This window comes from Bos indicus x Bos taurus, chromosome 20 (assembly GCF_003369695.1).
Source record: "Bos indicus x Bos taurus breed Angus x Brahman F1 hybrid chromosome 20, Bos_hybrid_MaternalHap_v2.0, whole genome shotgun sequence".
Lineage (NCBI taxonomy): Eukaryota > Metazoa > Chordata > Mammalia > Artiodactyla > Bovidae > Bos > Bos indicus x Bos taurus.
In genome coordinates this window covers 20,273,296-20,295,083 of record NC_040095.1, presented here as the reverse complement: position 1 = coordinate 20,295,083, position 21,788 = coordinate 20,273,296, and the positions used below count along the sequence as shown (strand labels likewise).

Genomic DNA, 21,788 nt, shown 5'->3' with positions numbered 1-21,788 from the left:
ATTGTAAATGTTCTGAATTCTACACTATTGATTCTTCCTTTTGTGTGGTTGAGTCTGCTTTTGAGTCTTTATTGAATTCTTTGGTTCATGATATTGTTCTGCTCTAGGATATGTTTTTTTGAGGTTTATAATTTTTGCTGGACTTCACATATCGTTCATGCATTGTTTTCTGAATTTTGTTTAGCTGTTCGTTCCTATAGTTCACCAAACTTTAGAAGTCTGTTCTAATTTGTCTGACAGGTCATAGATGTACATTTCTTAGGTGTCAGTTATTTGAGGCTTACTAATTTCCTTTGGACTGCAAGGAGATCCAACCAGTCCATTCTGAAGGAGATCAGCCCTGGGATTTCTTTGGAAGGAATGATGCTAAAGCTGAAACTCCAGTACTTTGGCCACCTCATGCGAAGAGTTGACTCACTGGAAAAGACTCTGATACTGGGAGGGATTGGGGGCAGGAGGAGAAGGGGACGACAGAGGATGAGATGGCTGGATGGCATCACTGACTCGATGGATATGAGTCTGAGTGAACTCCGGGAGTGGGTGATGGACAGGGAGGCCTGGTGTGCTGCAATTCATGGGGTCGCAAAGAGTCGGACACGACTGAGCGACTGAACTGAAGTGAACTGAATTTCCTTTGGTGGTATTGTGTGTACCTGATTTTTCATGATTCTTAATTCTTTACATCACTATCTGCACATTTGAGTGAACAGTTTCCTCATGTAGAATTTATAGGTTCTCTCTGGCAAGAGCTCACCAGTCAGCTCAGTTTGGGTTTCCAGGCGTCTGTTGGCAGCACCGTGGGTGTGAAGCCTCTGCCCACGCCCTGAGGTTGGGGGTGGGTGTGTGCCGCAGGCTGAGAATAGTCGGACTGGACTGCTGGCTTGTTTCCCTGCGCAAGCAGGACTACAGCATGCGCTCTGCATTTCCCTGGGTTCTCGGACTATGCTTATTACACAGTTGTCTTGGGTACTGTGCTCAGCAGTAGCTGGTGCTATGAATTAACTTCCCTGGCACGGTGGGGCAGCAGGACATACCCAAGGGGTGGTACGGCTTATTGTTTAGAAACCTGAGTCTGTCCAGACGGTACACTGAATTCCCTGGCCAAATGGGGCCACTTGACCTTACTCTCTGACGTCAGGAAAAGCCTATCTATGGGCTATGTGCTCTGTTTAAGTGCCACTGTAAGCAGGACTTTTGGATAGGCTACACAGCTCCCCTGTGCTCTGGTTAGGCGCCCTGCTCAGGTGGGCTGAAGGCAACATTCAGCAATGGGTAGGGCTATGAATTAGTTTCCCTCCCCTGATGAAAAAGGAGAAGTGGATCCAAGTCTGGTCTTATCTCAAGCCAACCCACATCCCAGTTTCCCAAGCTATACAGGACCATGACTGGCTTTGCTCTGGGGAAAATCAATTCTGCTGTCATACTCTCTACTCAGGTGTTGTTGGGCTATGCAGCTTCTGGGTATTCTGGCCAGCCTTTTTGACTTGGCAGTACTGGGAGCTACATTCAGGAGTGAGCCAGGCTGCGACTCAGTTCTCATGCCTGGGTGGGAGAACGCCAGGTTACAGAACAAGAAGGCTCTTTGAAGACCTGCATCAGGCAGAACCATTCCTGGTCAGACTGCACTACCACCTTGGCTCCAGAGATGAGCAAAGCCACTGGCTGGGACTGCTACTTGGGTGCTTCAGGTAGGAACTCAGTCTGTCAAGATCCAAGTGCTTGTTGCTGTGAGCCTATCCCTGCTTCTCCATCACCAACAGATTCCCGGTGGTCAAGCCTTGCAGATTTCCTCGCCGTCCCTTGTGGGATGAGTCTGGAATGGAGGCTCCCAAGAAGCAATCCGCATATGGGGGAAGCGGTATATTTACCCCAGGCTCTCTCTTCCCACTGGAGGAAGTGCCGGCTCTTGGTGTGGCGCTGCACCAGCCTGGGAGGAGCAGCACAGTCGGTGTGGAGCTGCTCCTCTTGCCCTGCTGACGCAGCCTGTGCTGGCTCTCTGGGCTGCAGGGGTGCTCCCGCCTCCCACATGTTCTAGGACTTTTCTCAGTGGTGTTTTGTCACATGGCTGGTTGTCAGTTGCTGTCCTTGTGAAGGAATGAAGTCAGGAATGACCTATGTCATCATCTTGGTGATACCACTCCAGAAATCTAGATTTTTAAAGGTCAGCTCAAAACAAAATGTTAAAAGTCTGCACACCAGATATCACATACAGAAGTCTCTGTCTTAAAGAGTAGGTTGGATTGGAAAGATGGGAAAGGATGAGGGACAGTCAAAGAGATGACTCACATGGGCAAAACTGCAAAGGGCTTATGTTGAGTCTCTTCAGCAGATGGGGAACGGACAAGCGGGGCTGAGTGCAGGGTGCCGGGTGTTTTGACCGAGAATGATGAACCATGGCATGGGCAGCTGCTACATCAGCAAACTCAGATACTTCTTTCCCTCTCTGTTGTTGTGCTGAGCCTTTCCCACATATGAAGTGTGTTAAGCTAATGTCTGGGGAGAGAAGGACCAGGAGGGAACCTCTGCATTGAGCGGGATTTGTCAAAGGCACAGAATGATCCTTGCACAGTTTCAGCATACTAATAAAACAGGAGAAAAGCTAACGTCCAGTTAGGCCTGGCTAAGGGCTAGCATACTTGACCTTTTGTTTTAGTAAAACGAACCTTTGGCTGAACTCCTATTCTCCAGCTTTGGTCTGCTTTCTGTGGAGCCTTCTTCAGGTAAGTGGGTCAAAATCCTCATCAATTCCTCTAAAGTCTGTCTCCAAGCTGGGGCCCAGCAGGGAACGAGCTAATATCGTAGCTTGGCCTGCTGCTCAGCAGTCTCAAGTTCTGGCCCAAATGTCACCCACCTGGCAACAGAATGACCTTTCCTTGCTGCTCTGGTTCATTCCATTCCACAGGAAGGGGAAGACACTGAAACCGCAACTAGAATCTGGAAACAGAAAGTCTTCTCATTTAGGAGTTTGGAAATAGAAACCTATGGACAGATCACAGATTTTTAACAATGGGAGATGAAAAGGATTTACTGCACTATGATTTTTATGGAATGAAAGAACAGTTGCAATTTTTTTTTCTCTCAAACTGAAGTTGGAAATAGTCATAGTGCCCCAAATGGTGTTGAGGTTTTTCCTAGGGGTGAAAAAAGAAAACAATTCCCCAGAATATCTTATGGAAACAAATAGTATTTCACACCATGGCATAGCCATTGATGCATGGGAATAAGTCATTGCCTATAAGAGTATTTTAAATGCATTAAATAAAAGGCTGAGAAGGTGGTAGTTAAGTGCTCAGTATTTGAATAGTGATTATTACCACTAATAATTACAAGGGGAACAAGTCTCTTGGGAGTGCTGGGACACTTCAGTACTCTTCAGGTGCCAACGGGGAGCCTGCCTGGCACCCACTACTTTGATGAGCAGTATGCTTTCGGCCTAAAGCTGCCTTGTGTGGGTACAGTACCAGGCTTCCCTGGAACCTGGCACTCAGGGGACCTTCAGGGAGCCAGGTAGAGCAGGCCAGCAGCCAAGCTGAGTGTGCTTCGTGTTCCTCATGTTCACCAGGATGTATTCAGACGTCCTGTACCATAAGCTCTGTCGTCTCCACTGAGGCTAGAGCAAAAACAGTGACAAATACCTGTTTGAAAGCTTTGTGTTGAGCAAGAGGTGATATTTTCTGATTGATAGAATCCTCCTCTATGAGTGGAATGGTTTCCCCAGTAGGGCCTGGAGATTCCTTCTGGAGCGATCTCTTATGGAAAACATTCTCATTCATTTAAAACAGTGGTTCTTCATCCATATGTATACATATATACCCTATTTTGGGGATTTCCTCCCCATTTAGGTCACCACTTCCCTAGTGGCTCAGACAGTAAAAGAATCTGCCTATAGTGTGGGAGACTTGGGTTCGATCCTGGGTCGGGAAGATCCCTTGGAGAAGGAAATAGCTACCCACTCCGGTATTCTTGCCTGGAGAATCCCATGGACAGAGGAGCCTGGTGGGCTACAGTCCATATGACTGAAAAAGTCAGACAGGACTGAGCGACTAGCACTTTCATGCTTCTCACTTTCACCTGGAGCACTAAGCAGCGTTCCCTGAGCTTTACAGTAGATTCTTCTTAGTTATCTATTTCACACATAGTGCCAATAGTGTACGCGTCAATCCTAATGTCCCCGTTCATCCCACCGTCTGCCCACCTTGGTGTCTACACATTTGTTCTCTATGTCTGTCTCTGTTTGTAAATAAGATCATCTGTGCCAAATGGATAAAACAGTGACAAATATATCATACAGCTCAGTGATGTAATGCACATACAATGCATTTCACCCATTTACAGTGTTCAGTTCAGTGGTTCTTGGTATATTCACAGAGCTGTGCAACCTTGAACGCAATCAATTCTCATCACCCCAGGAAGAAACCCCATGCTCATTAGTATTCACTCCCTATTTCTCCTGACTATAGTTTTGCCTCTTTTGGACATTACATATAAATGGAATCATATAATATGTAGTCCTTTTGTCTGACTTATTTCACTTAGCATAATATTTTCAAGGTTTATCTACATTTTAGCCTGTATCAGTACATTTTATGGCTGAAAAGTATTCCATTATATGCATTTTCCACATATTATTTATGCACTCATCAGTTGATGGACACTCAGGCTGTTTTCACTTTTTTATTATAACTATTGCTATTCTAAATACTTTTGTGCAAAATTTTTGTGGACATGTTTTCACTTCTCATGCTAATGTACCTAGAAGTGGAATTGTAGGTTATACAGTAAGTATGTTGAACCATTTGAGAAACTGTCAGAATGTTTTCCAAAAAGCCTGCATCATTTTACACTCCCATCAACAGTGTATAAGGATAGTGAATCTTTTATAACAAATTTATACTCTATGACCTCCATTTTGCCTATCCCCCAACCCTGCCTCTGGCAACCACTAATCTGTTCTCTGTATCTTTGAGCTTAACCTTTTTTTATTCTACATATACATTGGATCATAGTATGTGTCTTCCCTGTTTGACTTACTTCACTTAGCATAATGCCTTCAAAGTCTATCCATGTTGGTGCAAACTGCAAGATTTCATTTTTGTATGACTAAATATTCTGTTTGCATAGACAATACACATATATACACACATATATATCACATTTTAAAAATTCACCCAATCTGTGTACTCTTAGGCTGTTTCCATGTCTTCAGTTCAGTCGCTCAGTCATGTCCAACACTTTGCGACCCCATGGACTGCAGCATACCAGGCCTCTCTGTCCATCACCAACTCCTGGAGTTTACTTAAACTCATGTCCATCAAGCCAGTGATGCCATCCAACCATCTCATCCTCTGTCGTCCCCGTCTCCTCCTGCCCTCAATCTTTCCCAGCATCAGGGTCTTTTCCAATGAATCAGTTCTTTGCATCACTTGGCCAAAGTATTAGGGTTTCAGCTTCAACATCAGTCCTTCCGGTGAACACCCAGGACTGATCTCCTTTAGGATGACTGGTTGGATCTCCTTGCAGTCCAAGGGACTCTCAAGAGTCTTCTCCAACACCACAGTTCAAAAGCATCAATTCTTCAGCACTCAGCCTTCTTTATGGTCCAACTCTCACATCCATACATGACTACTGGAAAAACCATAGCCTTAACTAGACAGACCTTTGTTGGCAAAGTAATGTCTCTGCTTTTTAATACGCTGTCTAGGTTAGTCATAACTTTTCTTCTAAGGAGTAAGCATCTTTTAATTTCATGGCTGCAGTCACCATCTGCAGTGATTTGGGAGCCCGAAAAAATAAAGTCAGCCACAGTTTCCACTGTTTCCCCATCTATTTGCCATGAAATGATGGGACTGGATGTCATGATCTTTGTTTTCTGAATGTTGAGCTTTAAGCCAACCTTTTCACTCCCCTCTTTCACTTTCATCAAGAGGCTCTTTAGTTCTTGTTTGCTTCCTGCCATAAGGGTGGTGTCACCTGCATATCTGAAGTTACTTATATTTCTCCCGGCAATCTTCCATGTCTTAGCTATTATAAATAATGCTGTGAAAAACATGAGGGTGCACATGTGTTTTCCAGTTATTGTCTGTTTTCTTCAGATAAATAACCTGAAGTGGAACTGCTGGATCATACAGAACTTCTATTTTCAATTTTTGGAGGAACTCCGTTCTGTTTTCCACAGTGGCTATAGCAACTTATTCCCATCAACAGTATACTAGCATTCCCTTTTCTCCACTTGCTCACTAACATGTGTTATTTCTTGTGTTTTTGAGAACAACCATCCTGACAGGTGTGAGGTGATGTCTCATTGTGGTTTTGATTTTCACTTCCCTGAGATTTAGTGATGCTGAGATTTTTTGTTGTTGTTGTTATCAATACTGTATAGGTTGCCTTTTCATTTTGTTGATAGTTTCCTAGAAGCTTTTTAGTTTGATGCAGTCCCACTTGTTTATTTTTGCTTTTGCTGCCTCTGCTTTTAGAGTCAGATGTAAAATATCATCACAAAGATTAATATTAAGGAGTTTACAGCTCATATTTTCTTCTAGGAGTTTTATAGTTTTAGGTCTTACATTCAAATCTTTTATCCAATTTGAGTTAATCGTTGTGTATGGGGTAAGCTAGTGGTCTGGTCTTACTCTCTTCATGTGATTGTCCAGCTTTTTCAGTAGTCCTCATTATATATTTTTGGCTTCTTTGTTGTAAATTATTCAACCACACATACATGGCTTTATTCCTGAGCTTTCTTTTCCACTGATCAGTGTGTCTACTTTTATCTCACAAAATAGTGTTTTAATTACTATATGTGCTTAGTTGCTCAGTCATGTCTACCTTTGTGACCCTAAAGGGCTGCAGCTCCTCTGCCCATGGGATTTTTCAGGCAAGAATATTTGAATGGATTGCCATTTCCTTCTCCAGGGGATCTTCCCAACCTAGGGAAGATCTTCTCCAGGGGATCTTCCCAACCTAGGGACTGAACTGGGTCTCCTGCATTGCAGGCAGATTCTTTACCACTGAGCTGTCAGGAAAGCTCCCTTTGATTACTGTAGCTTTGTAATATATTACTAGTTTGAAATCAGGTAGTATGTTGCCTTTAGGTTTGTTCTTGCTTAAGACTGCTTTGGCTATTTCGGGGAATGTTTTGTAATTTTATGTAAAATTTAGGATTGCTTTTTCTATTTCTGTGAAAAGTGCCATTGGAATTTTGATAGGGATTTTCACCAGGTCTGTAGATTCCTTTGGGTAGTATGGACATTTTAACAATATTCTTCCAATCTATGAAGATCTTTCCATTTATTTGTATCTTTAGCTTTTTCCCATTGGTGTCTTACAGATAAGTACACCTATCTTTCACCATCTTGGTTGAATTTATTCCTAGGCATTTTATTCTTTTTTAATGTAATTGTAACTGGGATTTAAAATTTTTTTTCTGATAATGTTATTAATGAATAGAAAACAAAACAGATTTTTATATACTGATTTTGTATCCTGCAACTTTAGTGCTTTTGTTTATTCTACAGTTTTGTGATAGAGTCTTTAAGGTTTTCTGTATTTAGTATGTCATCTGCAAGTAGTTACAGTTTTACTCCTTCCTTTCCCAATATGGATGTCTTTTATTTCCTTTTCTTTCCTGATTTCTCTGGCTAAAACTTCCACTACCATGCGGAATCAAAGTGGCAAGAGATGGTATTTCTGTCTTGTTCCCGATCTTGAGGGAAAACTTTCAGCTTTTCACCACTGAGTATGATGTTAGCTATGGGGTGGGCATATATAGCCTTTATTATGTTGAAGTACAGTCCTTCTATATCCACTTTGGGAGTTTTATCATAAATGGATGTTGAATTATGTTAAATGCTTTTTCTGAACCTATTAAGATGATCATGATTTTTATCCTTCATTTTGTTCATATGTATATTCTGTTGACTGATAGCAGATGTTGAATCATCCTTGCATCCCTGGAATATATCCCACTTGATCATGTTATATAATTCTTTCAGTGTATTGAACTTGCTTTGGTAATATTTTGTTGAGGATGTTTTACATCTATATTCTTTAGAGATACTGGCCTGTAATTTTCTTGTTGTATCTTTATCTCATTTTGATATCTGGGTAATACTGAACTCATAAAATGAAGCATTAGAAATGTTAGTATTAATTCTTCTTTAAGCATTTGATAGAATTCACCAGTGAAGCCATCTGATCCTGAGCTTTTGTTTCTTGAGAGGTTTTTGATGACTTATTCAATTTCCTTACTAGTATTTGTTCTGTGCAGGCTGTTTCTTCATGATTGAGTCCTAGGAGATTGTATGTTTCTAGGAATTTCTTCATTTCCTCTAGGTTGTCCAATTTGTCGGCATATAATTGTCCATGGAAGCCTCTTACAGTCCTTTGGGTTTCTCTGCTAATCTCTCTCTCATTTCTGGCTTGAGTCCTCTCTTTTTTCTTGGAGAGTCTAGCTATAGGCTTGTCATTTTTGCTTATCTTTTCCAAGAATCAGCTCTTACTTTTTTGTTTCTATTTGATTTATTTCCACTCTGATCTTTGTCAATTCTTTCCTTCTGCTAACTTTGGGATGTGTTTGTTCTTTTCTAGTTTCCTGAGCTATTAAGATTATGATTCGTCTTGTATTCTTAGATTCTCAGACATTATTGCTAAGAATTTTTTTTTGGTAAAACATGGTAAGCTTTATGTTAAAGCATACAGTCTAGCATATGCCACATGTTACCAGAGCTCAGTTCATTTTGCAGACGTGAAACTCTATACCTGTTACGTGACGTCTGTTTTTCTGCCCCCCGCCCCTGGTCCTTCACGTTCAGTCCCTCTGAATCTGACTACTTTGTATTTTTTTGTCACTAGTTTATTATACATGGCATAATTTCAAGATTCACACATGTTGTAGCGTCAGAATTTAAGACTTAACATTAGTCTAGTGTATGTATATACCACATTTTGTTTACTCATTCATCAGCTGATAAATTCTTGGGTTAGCTACCACCTTTTGGCTACTGTAAATGATGCTGTAATGAACATGGGTGTAGAGAGGCTAGTGAATCTTAACCTTTCATGTACATAAGAAACCACCTAAGGAGCCTTTTAAAATGCGTGCTTTAAGGTCCGTCTCCTTACAACTCCCGTTTAGTATGTCTGAGGTGAAGTTTACAAGTTTTAAGTACTTCAGGTGATTCTATTGTAGGCAGACGTCTAGTGGTACGAAATCAGGATAGCATCCTTTGGACAGCAGAGTGAAAGCGGTTTCTACCACCTCTCTCTGCTTCCTTGCCCCGGCACAACATTAAATGCACCCAACATTTGCATTATAGAGGGCCCAGAAGGAGAGAGAGAAAGGGCCTGAGAAAATATTCAAAGAGATTATGGCTGAAAACTTCCCTAATGAGGGAAAGGAAACAAAGAAAAGGAAAGTCACCCAAGTCCAGGAAGTACAAGGAGTCCCATACAAGATAAACCCAAGGAGGAACATGGTGAGACACATATTAGTCAACTGACAAAAATTAAATACAAAGAGAAAATATACAAGCAACATGGGAAAAGCAACAAATGATACACAAGGAAATCCCGGTAAGGTTATCTGCTGATTTTATGCAGCTCAATGTATGTACTGAACCACAGTGCAAGGCTCATCCCACTTGAGAACAGTGCTGTCTGTGCCAGAGAGGAATCAGAATGGATGATTAGTGTCTGTGGTTAACTGAAAGTGTTCACTGATTTGCTGATGAAAACATATGTGCTGCAATTATTAATACTGAATGATGTAGTCTGAGGGACAGATGTCCAAAGCTGTAGGCTTAACCAGGAACCTATTTATTGGGAGATCTCTGTCACCCTTCACAATCAGCTTGCAGTGTGACCTTGGGCTACTTACTTATCTGCTGAACCACTGTCCGACTTAATAAATTGGAAATGATCTTCAAAGTTTTATGAAAAAGACTATTTCCTAAGGATCACGGGCTGAAGTGCTGGCTCTCCAATTATTGTGCGTATGGATGGGGGGTTAAATATTTCTAAGAACAAGGGCATGTTGCTATCGCTGAAGTTGAAAAGTGAAAGTGTTAGTTGCTCAGTTGTGTCCAACTCTCTGCGACCCCATGGACTGTAGCCGCTAGGCTCCTCTGTCCATGGAATTCCACAGGCAAGATTACTGGAGTGAGAAGCCATTCCCTTCTCCAGGGATCTTCCTGACCCAGGGATCAAACCCAAGTGTCCTGCATTGCAGGCAGATTCCTTACCGTCTGAACCACCATAGTTGAAGTTAGTATGATACATTGAGAGGTAATGGCCGGAAAATCTAACAAGGATTCAGTGGAAAAATAAAGGCTGAAATGTTAAGGATTTAGTCCACAGGCTTTCAACACCATGGACACACATAGGTGTGGGGTGTAGTCTAACACAAAGTTGCCTGGATGAAGATACCGATTCCCCTGGAGGGAAAATTATTTATTGCACAGTAAACTTGCTTTGTTCCCAGGTGGCACAGTGGTAAAGAATCTGCCTGCCAATGCAGAAGATGCAAGAACGGTGGGTTCAATCCCTGCGTCAGGAAGAGCCCCTGGAGAAGGAAATGGCAGCCCACTCCAATGTTCTTGCCAAGAAAATCCCATGGACAGAGGAGCCTGGCAGGTTACATCCATGGAGGCGCAAGAGTCAGACATGACCTAGCAGCTAAATAACAAAACTGCTTTGCTCTGAATCCCAATAACTATATGTTAAAATAAGGATGTTGATTTTTATCCTGAATATCTCATTTTATGACAAACAGCTCATGTGGTCAGTGAGAGGAGGCCTAATTTCCAGAACCTTTCACGTATTTCTCTATAGACATACAGCTGTCCTGATGGCTACCTTGATGAACCTTAGGCAGCATAAAATACCAGAGTATCTTTGGGATCATTAAGAAAAGGTGTTTCACTTGGTTCACTGGGAGTGTTAAATCTAACTTTTTAAATTAATGGAAGTCTGTTATATCAGCACAGAACTTCCGATTCTACTGGAACCAAATGGTAGCCTCTGCAGAGTATCTGCAGGTGCTGGTGAATATTCATGTATATTTAAATGCCCACTGTGCCATTACTGGCTGGTCAAGTAAATGTCTGAGCAAAGTATTCAGCCATTTTGTGCCTCCATTTATTTCCTTACTGATAATGTGGAGAAAATACTGGCACCTGCCTCATAGATAAAACGTATAAAGTGCTTTAAATACTACTGTTCTACAGTAACTATCCAAATGTTAGTTTGTTATTCTTACTGTTGTTTGAATGAGCGTATTCTTTAATTACATAATTATTATATGATATAATTATAGCATATTCTGGTTTTCTTGGCACTTTTACATATATTTTCTCAATTGAGCTTAATGAGAGACAAATGTCATAAATAAGGATCATAAGAATAAAAACATGACTTTCTCATGATCATAAAGCCAGTAAATATTGCTCCTGTGGCCAAATCATCCCTCTCACCATAGGATGGTCCCTCCTCCAGCCACGCTGGATAAATGGAGGGCTATTATAACGTGGTGGTCTGTTCCTGGGGTTCCAGGCAACAGTCCAGACACTGAGGGCGCTCTGGCTGCTGGGATTGAGGGTCATTTTACTCACCTCAAGTTGTACACCAGCAGTAGCGTGCATCTCAAAGCCCAAATGAAAAGAATCACAGTTGGCAAAGGTTTTCATGGATCACTGTTTGTTTTATAATGGCCACATCTTTTATGATATCCTTCAATTTCAGTGCTTTCTCCCAATCGTGCTAATAAATAAAAGACATGTCACAGAAGAGAGAAAATTAAAACCTTTGGAGAAAAGACATTCTGTACTTGGCTACAAATTACCCTCCTGTTAAAACTGAGAAAATCCCCACAAGGATGCAAATATTTCTGACATCTAGGCAAGTGAGGATCTAAGCAATCACTTTTTTTCCAAAATCTGGATCACACTGTTGAAAGGTGAATGAGCTAGCCCAATAGACTGCAGATGTTAGAGAAGAGAATTCTTGTTAAGCCAGATAGCATTTTCTGTAAAGAAATGCAGAATTTAAGAGAGCTACATAAACACTATCTGGAGAGACTAATGAAAGGGAAATAAAAGCCAAAGAGGGCTTAAAATATTCACTTCTATTTTGTAAAACCTGTCTTAACTCATGCTGTTCCTTCAGCTCAAATCCTGTGCTTACTCACATTTAACAATAGACTACACAGTAACTAGAGAAATTCAAGTTCAGACATAGTCATCAATCTTAACCAAATCAGAAATTCTCACAAGAATTCCTTGTTGTTGTGTATCTCTAATAGTGCTTAAGAAAAGAAGTATTTCTAGGTTATAAGAGCAGTTTTGACACAGATGCAAAATATTAATCTGTTTTTTCTCATTTGGCCTCAGGAGCTGGGATGAAATCACATGATTTAATCACTCTGAATCCATGTGGTTCCTCGGAGATAGGGACAGATGTAACCAGAAGGATTTATAGGGTGTAAAATTCAGAATGGATTAGGAAAGCATTTCTGTGTTCAGCCCAATACATCCTAAATCAACATCCCCTGAATGGACCAGAGCAATCGCTGGCTGACCCAGTGGGGAGGTTGTCATGGCAACTGACTGGCACGCTCAGCCAGTGGAATGTGGCTGCAAACAATGGAGTGATAAGATTGCCTTCAGAGCAGAGTACTGAGGCTGCTTCTGCCCAGGTAGTGATGTATCAGTAGAAGCGTGAAACTCCCACTGCATTTGTCTACCATCTCGCACTTCTGGCAGCTCATTTGAATTTATCGTGTCCTTTCCCAGATGTTGATAAAAACACTGCTGCTGACAGACAACAGCAGCTCTGGAAAACCAGCGTCAGTAGCTAGATGCAGTGGTATACAAAGCCCTGGAGTGCTGTTAGATTAACAGCACTCAAATTTCCTAGAGGAGGTTGAAGCACACTTCAGGTAAAGCCAGTGATTCTTTAGCGCCACCTTGTGTCCAGTGAAATACTGGACATTTACCAAAGGCCTACCCTCCAATGCTTCACTAGGACAGACATGGAAAAAGTTAGGGCTACACTGTGGGAGTCCCTTTCACAGCAGAATACGAACATGACGTTCTCCTAAGCCTCAAATTAATGAAAAAATGAAAATAACTTTGGTAGAATCCGAAATGAAGAAAGAAAAAAAAAAGCCAAATAACCCCAGTCTTAGAAACGATTAGAAGCTACACGGTGATCTGGGGGTGGGGGGAAGAGATGACATGGACTCTGTGCTGAGGATTCTTCATGTTACTATTACCAACTCTTGCCAAGGTATTTTTTTGTCTAGAGAAGAATAAGGTGCAACGATCACTAATTCCACTTTGTACTGCTGTTCCTGGTTCATGGACAGCAGTATGTTCACATGACACCTCACACCTATCTCTCACCTAAACCACATCCACCAGTCACTGCCAGCCTCCCATGGCCACGTCCCATTTAATTTCAGCACACATAGGAAATGATCAAGCTGTGTTTCTGTGTGTTTCTTCCAGGATTTGAATTTTTTGAAACAAGTGCCAAGGATAACATTAATGTCAAGCAGACATTTGAGCGTCTCGTGGATATCATCTGTGACAAGATGTCCGAGAGCCTGGAGACAGATCCAGCCATCACTGCCGCCAAGCAGAACACAAGACTCAAGGAAACGCCTCCTCCACCGCAGCCCAACTGTGGCTGCTAGTGTCCCCCGTACAGGCAGCGCCAGAGGGCTTGGTTGCTAAAAACAGCATTTATAAATGATTGATTAGCCTTCATTTATACTGCCTAATAACTATTTGAGGGAAATCTTTGCTATCAGTGGCTCGAACGTGCGTTCAATTCTGGGGAGAGTCCCTGTGTTAATATGTGGTGAATATGTGATCTTAACTTTGTAAGGACTATCCATCTATAAACATCTGGTATTTGCATGTGATTTGTTATTGTCTTCTAGACTTTTTGTTTCAGATTTCTTAGATTAAGCTACTGCTGGGACTTCTGATTATAATTTCATACAACTGACTTTTGTGCCATGGGTTCAAATTATGCGATTCACTTGTAGGTATGATAACCAAGAATTTGGTTGTGTGTGTGGTATGGGCAGGGGATGATCGTAGGATACCTTATTTGCTTTACTCTCAATTGAAAAAATCAAGTGGAAATATTACTCATGATGAGGGAGACTTGTGAGTCTGATTGGTTTATGGTTCAGGTTTCTATCTTTCAATGTTATTAATAACTGAGAAGATCACTGACTATAAAGAAACAAAAATATTCTTTAAGGCCCTCACACATTTCCTAAGAGATGAATATTGACTTGACTGGAACTAGATTTCAACAGTAGTTTTAGTTTGGATGTTTAAAAAAGCAATTCCTAACCCAGGACTGCTCCACCCAACATTCTAAATATTTGAGGGCACTGACAGACTGAAGTGTCTGTTCAATGTGTTATATACCAAGTATCTTAATCCAGAATGAAAAGTGTAGGATTCCAAGGCCTGAGTTTCCCCCATGGCGTATACCACCACAACTTTCTGGAACCATCATCAACCCTTGGAACAGAGGTTAAGTGGAAGCTTGTTAGAGTCTCTCTTCCCATAGGATGTAGACTTGCTTCCCAAACCACTGCCTTCTGCTCACACCTTCCCAGGTTTTTTTACCTGGTTAGAAGTCATTTAAGTAGTATCTCCATGGTTCTCAGGTTGAAGAAAAGCAACTATCATCTCTAATCTTTTTAACTCCAAGTATTTATACTTTTAAGGTATATCCCACTCTGTAAGCTTTTATCCACGCTTAAGGGACTCAGAGGCCACTCTTTGGAGCTGAGGATTACAGAAATATCTTAGGATGCCATAAGCAAATTGAAGAGAGAAAGGAAATCATTTGAATACCCAGATTCTTTCTCCTAAATTTCTCGAGGACCTTATACAGTGAACAAGCAAACCAATCCCACCGGCGAGTCTAAATGAGCAAAAAAAAAAAAAGAGGTATAGTATCTGTATCACTGCCCAGCATGGGTCACAGCTAGGACTTTAAGAAGGGACACAACGGCATATTTGTAAGGACAGTTCCATTAGGGGAACGTTCCTCTCTTGTGGTGATCATGTTTTCTCTTTTAAAAAATAGAGAAACTTCCCACAAAATGTTGAGTGCAAGATGTTTAAGCCAAGATATTTATAGGGAAAGATGCATATATCTAAAGAGGTCTCTGGAGAATAAATGCCTGCAAGTCAGGGAAGTAGAGCACATATATTACTAGTAAGTTAGAAGATGAAAATTACAGGAGAAGGTATTTGGGCTCTCTTAAGCATATCCACATTTTTATTATGTCTCATCTTCATAGCTTAAAATCTACTAATTGGCAGAGTAAGTTTTCACTTTGGCACTCTGCAGGGTAGGCCTTAGTGAAGACAGGAAGACATTAATGCTTTATTAGATTTTAATAGGGCAAACCAGCTTCAAAAACCACAGAAATTAAACTGAAGGGAAGCGAGGGAAGGTGGGGGCCATCAAAGCAAATTTGTTTGCAACAGAGGCCTGTTTGCATGATATTGTAATATTTCTATAACCTAGACTAGAAAATGGCCATGTTAAATAGTACAGCTGTTAAGCTGACTTTTCCAGTTTAACACGAAGCAATAGAACCAGGAACACCTTCCCATCCCCTCTTAGCCCTGATCTCACATACATTCATACAGATGTCAAGGATCTAAATATACTAAGTAGGATGTCTCGGATGGCTTTTGCAGAAGGCCCTTGATATGTGTAATATTGTAAAATGGAAAGCAAAATCAGAGGGTAGAAAATTGGAAGGAAAGTTGAGTTTTACCCTCTTGTCAACACTTTCCCCAAAAAGCTAATTCTATTAGAACTGGCCCTAGAACCAGAAGACCTAACCCAAGTACCCATGTACACAGTGTCAAACATACCAAAGTTGTGCTACTTTATGCCAGTCAGGGGAGCTTAACACAACTGGTCCAGGTGTCAGTGCTGAGGAACATTCAACAATTTCTATTTTCCAGACCTCAGTGGAAGCAGAGCCTTCCTAATTGATTTGAAAGTCAGTCTGAAGCTCTCACCCTGATATGAATTTCACCAAGCCAGAAGCTTCCAGAAAGGGTTGAGCACCAATGCTCCTGCTATATGAAGCACGTGGAAAGAGAGAAAAGTCCTCTATTCCTAATCTCATCAAGAGATCTTGGCTTTAAAATCAAATTTGGCAAAAAAGAACCAGTCCAGGATTAACTAAGTAAACTTCTATTGGCATCAAGCTATATTACTTATAACACTGTAATTCCAAGGTTTTTCAGCCTCTGGCCATCATGCATGTGAACGTATATAAACACACACATGCATGCAATACCTCCCATATTCTCTCCATCTGCCAACAGCCTGAATAACCACAGATCATTTTTCACTAATTGCCTAACTAAATCTGTATTCAGAAGCACAAAGACATCTTACAGAGTGTTAGTGTGTAAGTTGTAGACAACCATCTTTTAGCCTCAATGCAGTTCAATTAGTGTTTCCAGTATGAATTTGTCTTCCTCTGCCACTCATCACCCCATCTCTCTGATTACTTTTATAATCAAACCTTGATTGTTTTGAGCAGATATTTCCATGAGCTTTGGTTTGGGGACTTCCTTTCTTTTCTAAATGTAAATGAAAAATTGGACTGGAAATTATTTCCTCTGCATAGTCATTCATGGAGTAGATCTGCATTTCAGCTTCTGGGGATGTGAGTAGATATAGAAGGTACATGGAATTTGAGTCCTAGGATGGCAGTTTACAAGTTAGCACTGTATGTCTGGGCTCCTAAGAAGAACTGCTTTAAGTCAGTGAATTAATTCATTGTCACTGCCCTCCGTGAACAGCTTCCACTGCCTTGAACTTCTAACCTCCTCCTTAGGTTCACTTAAAATCATTACCCCCTGCTGCCTAATAAGTAAGTGCCAAGATTTTTATTTGGAAAGGGAACTATGATGATGCCTTTGGCTATAGAGAAAGCTGCATCAGTGTTACATTAAATGCGAACTATAAATTCTATTAAAGTACAACCCCAATTATATAAGACATCTATATTCGCCACAAATAAATATCTATTTCAGCTACTTAACTCTTATCCAGATTAATTACAGTTCTTTGGTTCAACACAGTGGTTATCTTTCAGGAACCAACTTAAACTTCCAATTTTAGCTACGTCTATGCTGACAATACTTTCAGGGATGCAATGTTTTTTGTTTTTTTAAGTAAAACACATGTCTACTGTTAACTTCCATGAAACAACATTAATTTCAGAGCATGGTAGTTGGTCATCAGGGCTCACTGTGATGTGTTTTATCTGATGTGTATCTTCGTGCTTACTGAGGATGCGCTGTACCAGTCTTCAGTCAACCATGTGGCATTTGCGGAACTATACTGAAAATGTATCCAGACTCTCCCAAGCTATACCAAGGCAGAGGTAGCAGCTGCATATGAAAAACTAATCTACGTCTTAAAGTCATGACTAAAACCCTTCCAAGCCAAAAAGAGTCTAATCATTTTCATATGCTCCATCAGAAGTTTTGGTGGGGTACACTTGGAGGCGGTCTGCCTTTCTGTCTGGAGAAGCCTGTTTTTCTGAATGACAGTGCGCGTGCCTGGTAGCTAGAACTCTTTGATCCTTCATGTGTGTACTCACTCAGTGTGCCGGGTCGGGGTGCCGCGTGAGCAGCCAGACCCACGTGGCCTTTCTAATCACCCCCTGGAAGCGCAGCCTCTCCAGCTCTGCTTGGCTTTGTCCATTTGAGTAAACTACCTGTGCTTTAGGGGTCTGCCAGTAAAGTGGTGAAGTCTTTCTGATGAGCTGAACCATTAGGGTCAGCTTTTTAGAGTCCTTTGTATTTTAGGTAGCTTTTGATCAAAGCCAATCAAAGACGTAAACCTGTTTTATATTCTGAAACAAACTGGGAAAACCTGGATAAAAGATGAAGCTTATAACCAGGAAAAAAAGTCTTGATTATCTCTACAGTGCACCTACAGCGTTCCAGATTCCAGAAAGAGTCCCGTGGGGGGGCAAAAACATGTCTGGAGAATTTATTTAAAATATATCCACCTATTGTTACTTCATAAATAAATATTTTTGGTTTCTTAAAAATCTTTACAGGAATGCGACACACTAATCAAATACTTCCCTTAAATGGATTAAGCTATTTATATTTGGGCCACAAGAGTATTGCCCCTCCCAGAACATACACACTCAAACACACTTTTCTATGAAGGAGAAGTTCCATCTATGGTGCTTTCTCAGTGCCAGGGAAAAGGAAGCTTTACTATGCTCGAGCTGGAACTGGCATTTCCTTTTAAAAGGTCTACAAAATAGATTGTTCACACTGACTAGATTTGTGTGTCTGTGCACAGAACTAATTTCCATTAAAAGGAAAGGATAGAGAGGATATAGTTTGCAAACGTTCTAGGGAAAAGAAATTATTGCAATGTCTTTGTCAGAGTTTGAGTATTAAAATCAGACCATTGAGACAGTGGACAAATTGAGCTTTCTATTTACAGTTCTCTGTTCTAGTTCCTGATTTTTTATCATTTTAATTTTTTCAAGCACTACCCCTACAGAATTACAGACCAAAAACGGGAAATGAGACTTAAGTTTCACTGTTTACCTTCCATTGATACATTACTGTAACTGTAACCAGTCATTACTTGCTGCAATGAGGATGGGGCATGGGAGGGGGTTACCTGTGTATTTTGTTCACCTGTGTTCATACTTTCCTTCACTGTGGACAACTGAGAGTTGGCTGTGGCTTTATTTCTTAATGGAAATGTTTCCATGCTTATGTTGTTTGGCACTAAGGGTTGCTTAGGTTCATGAACGCTGTTCTTAAAGATGCAGATGGTACGCGAGCCACAGACACCTGGCCTTTCAGGGACGCGAGCGAGCTTACATCTGTCTAGGGTTCCATGCTCCTCGTGAAAGTGAAGTCTGGGGGTTGTTTGCTGTCTTGGTATGATGGTTTTCCATACATGTTCTCATCATCCCTAGGATATGTGCTGAATGAAAACTTCCTGTTAATTCCTGTTAATATATTGTTAATGTCAGACGTGATGTGATACCGTTGACCTGTCCAAATGTACAACTATTTAATGGTGTTTGTAGAACTGAAATGTCTTAAATGTTGCATGAAATATGTTGTAAAAAATAGATTTGTTTTCTATTTTTCAACACCTCAGAATTGAGGGTTCATGGGCCAATAAGTGCAATATTTAATGACTTACTCAGTGTATATAAACTAGTATGAAAGAGTGAATTATAATGAATGTGTGAGATGCTTTGATGGCTGTTTGACTTGCTCAAATTATTTCTTGTAGCTGTATTTGTCTAGTGGTGCGATTTATACAGTAAATACCTTATTGGTGTCATGTGAAACTCTTCTGTGCCTACTTCAAAGTATGTTTTATTCCTAATTAAGACCAAACATTTAGTATCTGCGAATATATGTCAATCTTGCCTTTTAGAATTGTGGGTTTTATTTTCAAGACAGAATGGCTGTTAGTTTATTTTAAATAAGTGTTCCCTTCTTTAGTTACAAATTCTCCTGAAGCTTTTTTTCTCCTGGAGCCTTTTATAAGAGGTTAATTTAGAAACCTAAGAAAAAATATGCACATAAGTCATTTTTATTTTTCTCTGAAATGTTGATCCCATGTTCTGTCTACTAAGAATTTTCACTCATAGTTGTGTGTAAATTTTATTGTTAACCCTGTATTCTGTTTGCAAATTACACACTGTCAGTCCTGGAAACTCTAAGATATTGATTTCTTTTTATGTTGTTGTTATATTCACTTTCAATTCTCAATTGTCCACACTGATAATATAAAAGAAACAAGTCAAAACCCTTAAATCATTTTGGTATATCATCATAAACTCATATATTCATGCTCAAACCCCCTTGATTAGTCTCATAATTTGTGGTCTACAACTTCACTGAGATGGAAAATCAAGAAGTTAGGCCTGGTTGCTGGATTACCAAAAACTGTGTTTATAAATACGAAGTTTCAAGTAGGACAATTATCTTAAACTCCTATTTGCCATTTCGATTTTTAAGGCAAAGCACTCATTTTAATATTGTGGTTTGCTTTTTCATTTAGTTAGAGTAAATCATAATACCCTTGGGAAGAAAAGTTACATTTTTCACTAAAAATGATGAAGGGCAGTTGGTTTTACATGACCATGACCCTCAGTACATCATAGAAAGCCTTCAGTTCTCTCTATGGCAGTTGCCTGAAATTGACATGTGAAGATGTGCCAATCACATAAAATGGCTTTGGGCCACCACCAGTGATATGTAGCCCTATTTTACATGTGATAGATAAAATTTTGTGCTCATCTTTCACACCCACTGACGAAATAGAGGTGGGTGGAACAGGGAGATTAGAGATGACTTTGTGCCAAATTAAAAAAAGAAAATGTAAGCAGGTAGCCAACATGAGAATGATAATTTAAGGGTGTTTAAATGTTTACTTATCAACAGTTACCAAATAGCACTAGCTCAGTGCTGGGGGAATCAAACATGGAAGAGGTATGGCTCTGGCCCCTAATAAGCTTACTGACTGAAGCACAAGGAACAAAATGCCAGGATATAATCTAAATGCTACATTATGTCAGGATCCAGGAACACAGAGAATGGGAGACCTATAAAAACAGGAGGAGTCAAGAAGGGCTCCACTAAAGAGGTGAGACATGACAAGAGAATTAGAGGAGACTGTGCCAGGCAAACGAATGGGGAAGGTTGCAGTTTGCCCCCTGAATGGAAGGGTGACAGAGCTGGCAGCTAGAGATCATTGTTTTTCTCCAGAGAACCAGACTGGCCCTCAGAAACCCCACAGATTGCCCCAGTTTGGCTCTGTGTTTTTGTCCCTATGAGGAAGATGAACTATAGCATCATCATATTCCTTGGTGCTGCTGAGCAGCCCTAGATTCGTTCCAAACACAGACTGATTTGAAGCTCGTTAGAAGCGCTGTTGTAGACACTTTGCCCATGCACCAAACACAAGGCACTGTCGAGGCCAACGTCAACCAGGCAGATGTGTGCCCAGAGATTTTTCTGTGGTTTCATGTTTCCCGTAAAGAGAGTTGGGGAAGTGCATAGATGAAGACCTTCCTTTGTAACCAGGCACTTTCGGCTTCTCCTCAGTGACTGCACTGTGGAGCTCTTCTTGAGAAAAAATTGAGTAACAGCTTAATGCTTTCATATAGTGATCGTGATTTTATCTGAAAACTACTGCTGCACAGCAATTATCGTGACTCTTCATGTGTCCACAGGAGCTTCTGTCTGGGTTTAAAGCTATAAAGTGTATTCACATTGTGAAGTTTTAATTCTCTTTATTGAAATTAATTGTGTAAGAACTGTATGTGCTCTATTAGGTATTAAGTTTGTATGTGAATTCTGTATAGAAAGTGGTTTTTGTTCTTTGAGTTAATCTTGTTTTATTTTTTGGAGATTACAATAAATATCTAAGAGACTATATTCCTGAATTTCTCAGTCTTGGTCTGAGAACTTTTTTTCACCTCCCTTCAATTTGTATTATTTTTGATCCTAGGATGCCTATTTCCAATTTGGTCCCCTTCTCGTCTACAATCCTAGGTGCAGTACTGAGCTTGAACTAGAGACAAAGTGAATGTATTTTTATCAGGACATGAGTTCGATCCCTGGTCGGGAAACTAAGACCCCACTTGCCGAGAGACAATTAAACCCACACGCTCTGGAGCCCACTCTCTACAACTAGAGAAGCCCGTGCACCACGACATAGAGCCCAGC

General features: G+C 40.7%; 1 protein-coding gene across 2 annotated transcripts in view; it reads left to right on the top strand.

The window, feature by feature from the left end:
- Nucleotides 1–21,505, top strand: part of RAB3C (RAB3C, member RAS oncogene family) — a 301,907-nt gene extending 280,402 nt beyond the window's left edge. For both annotated transcript variants that reach the window (XM_027520072.1, XM_027520071.1), the window contains exon 5: nt 13,500–21,505. In XM_027520072.1, coding sequence (XP_027375873.1) covers nt 13,500–13,687 — 188 coding nt within the window. In that variant the 3' untranslated portion in view covers nt 13,688–21,505. The remainder of the gene's footprint in view (nt 1–13,499) is intronic.
- Nucleotides 21,506–21,788: the final 283 nt, after the last annotated feature.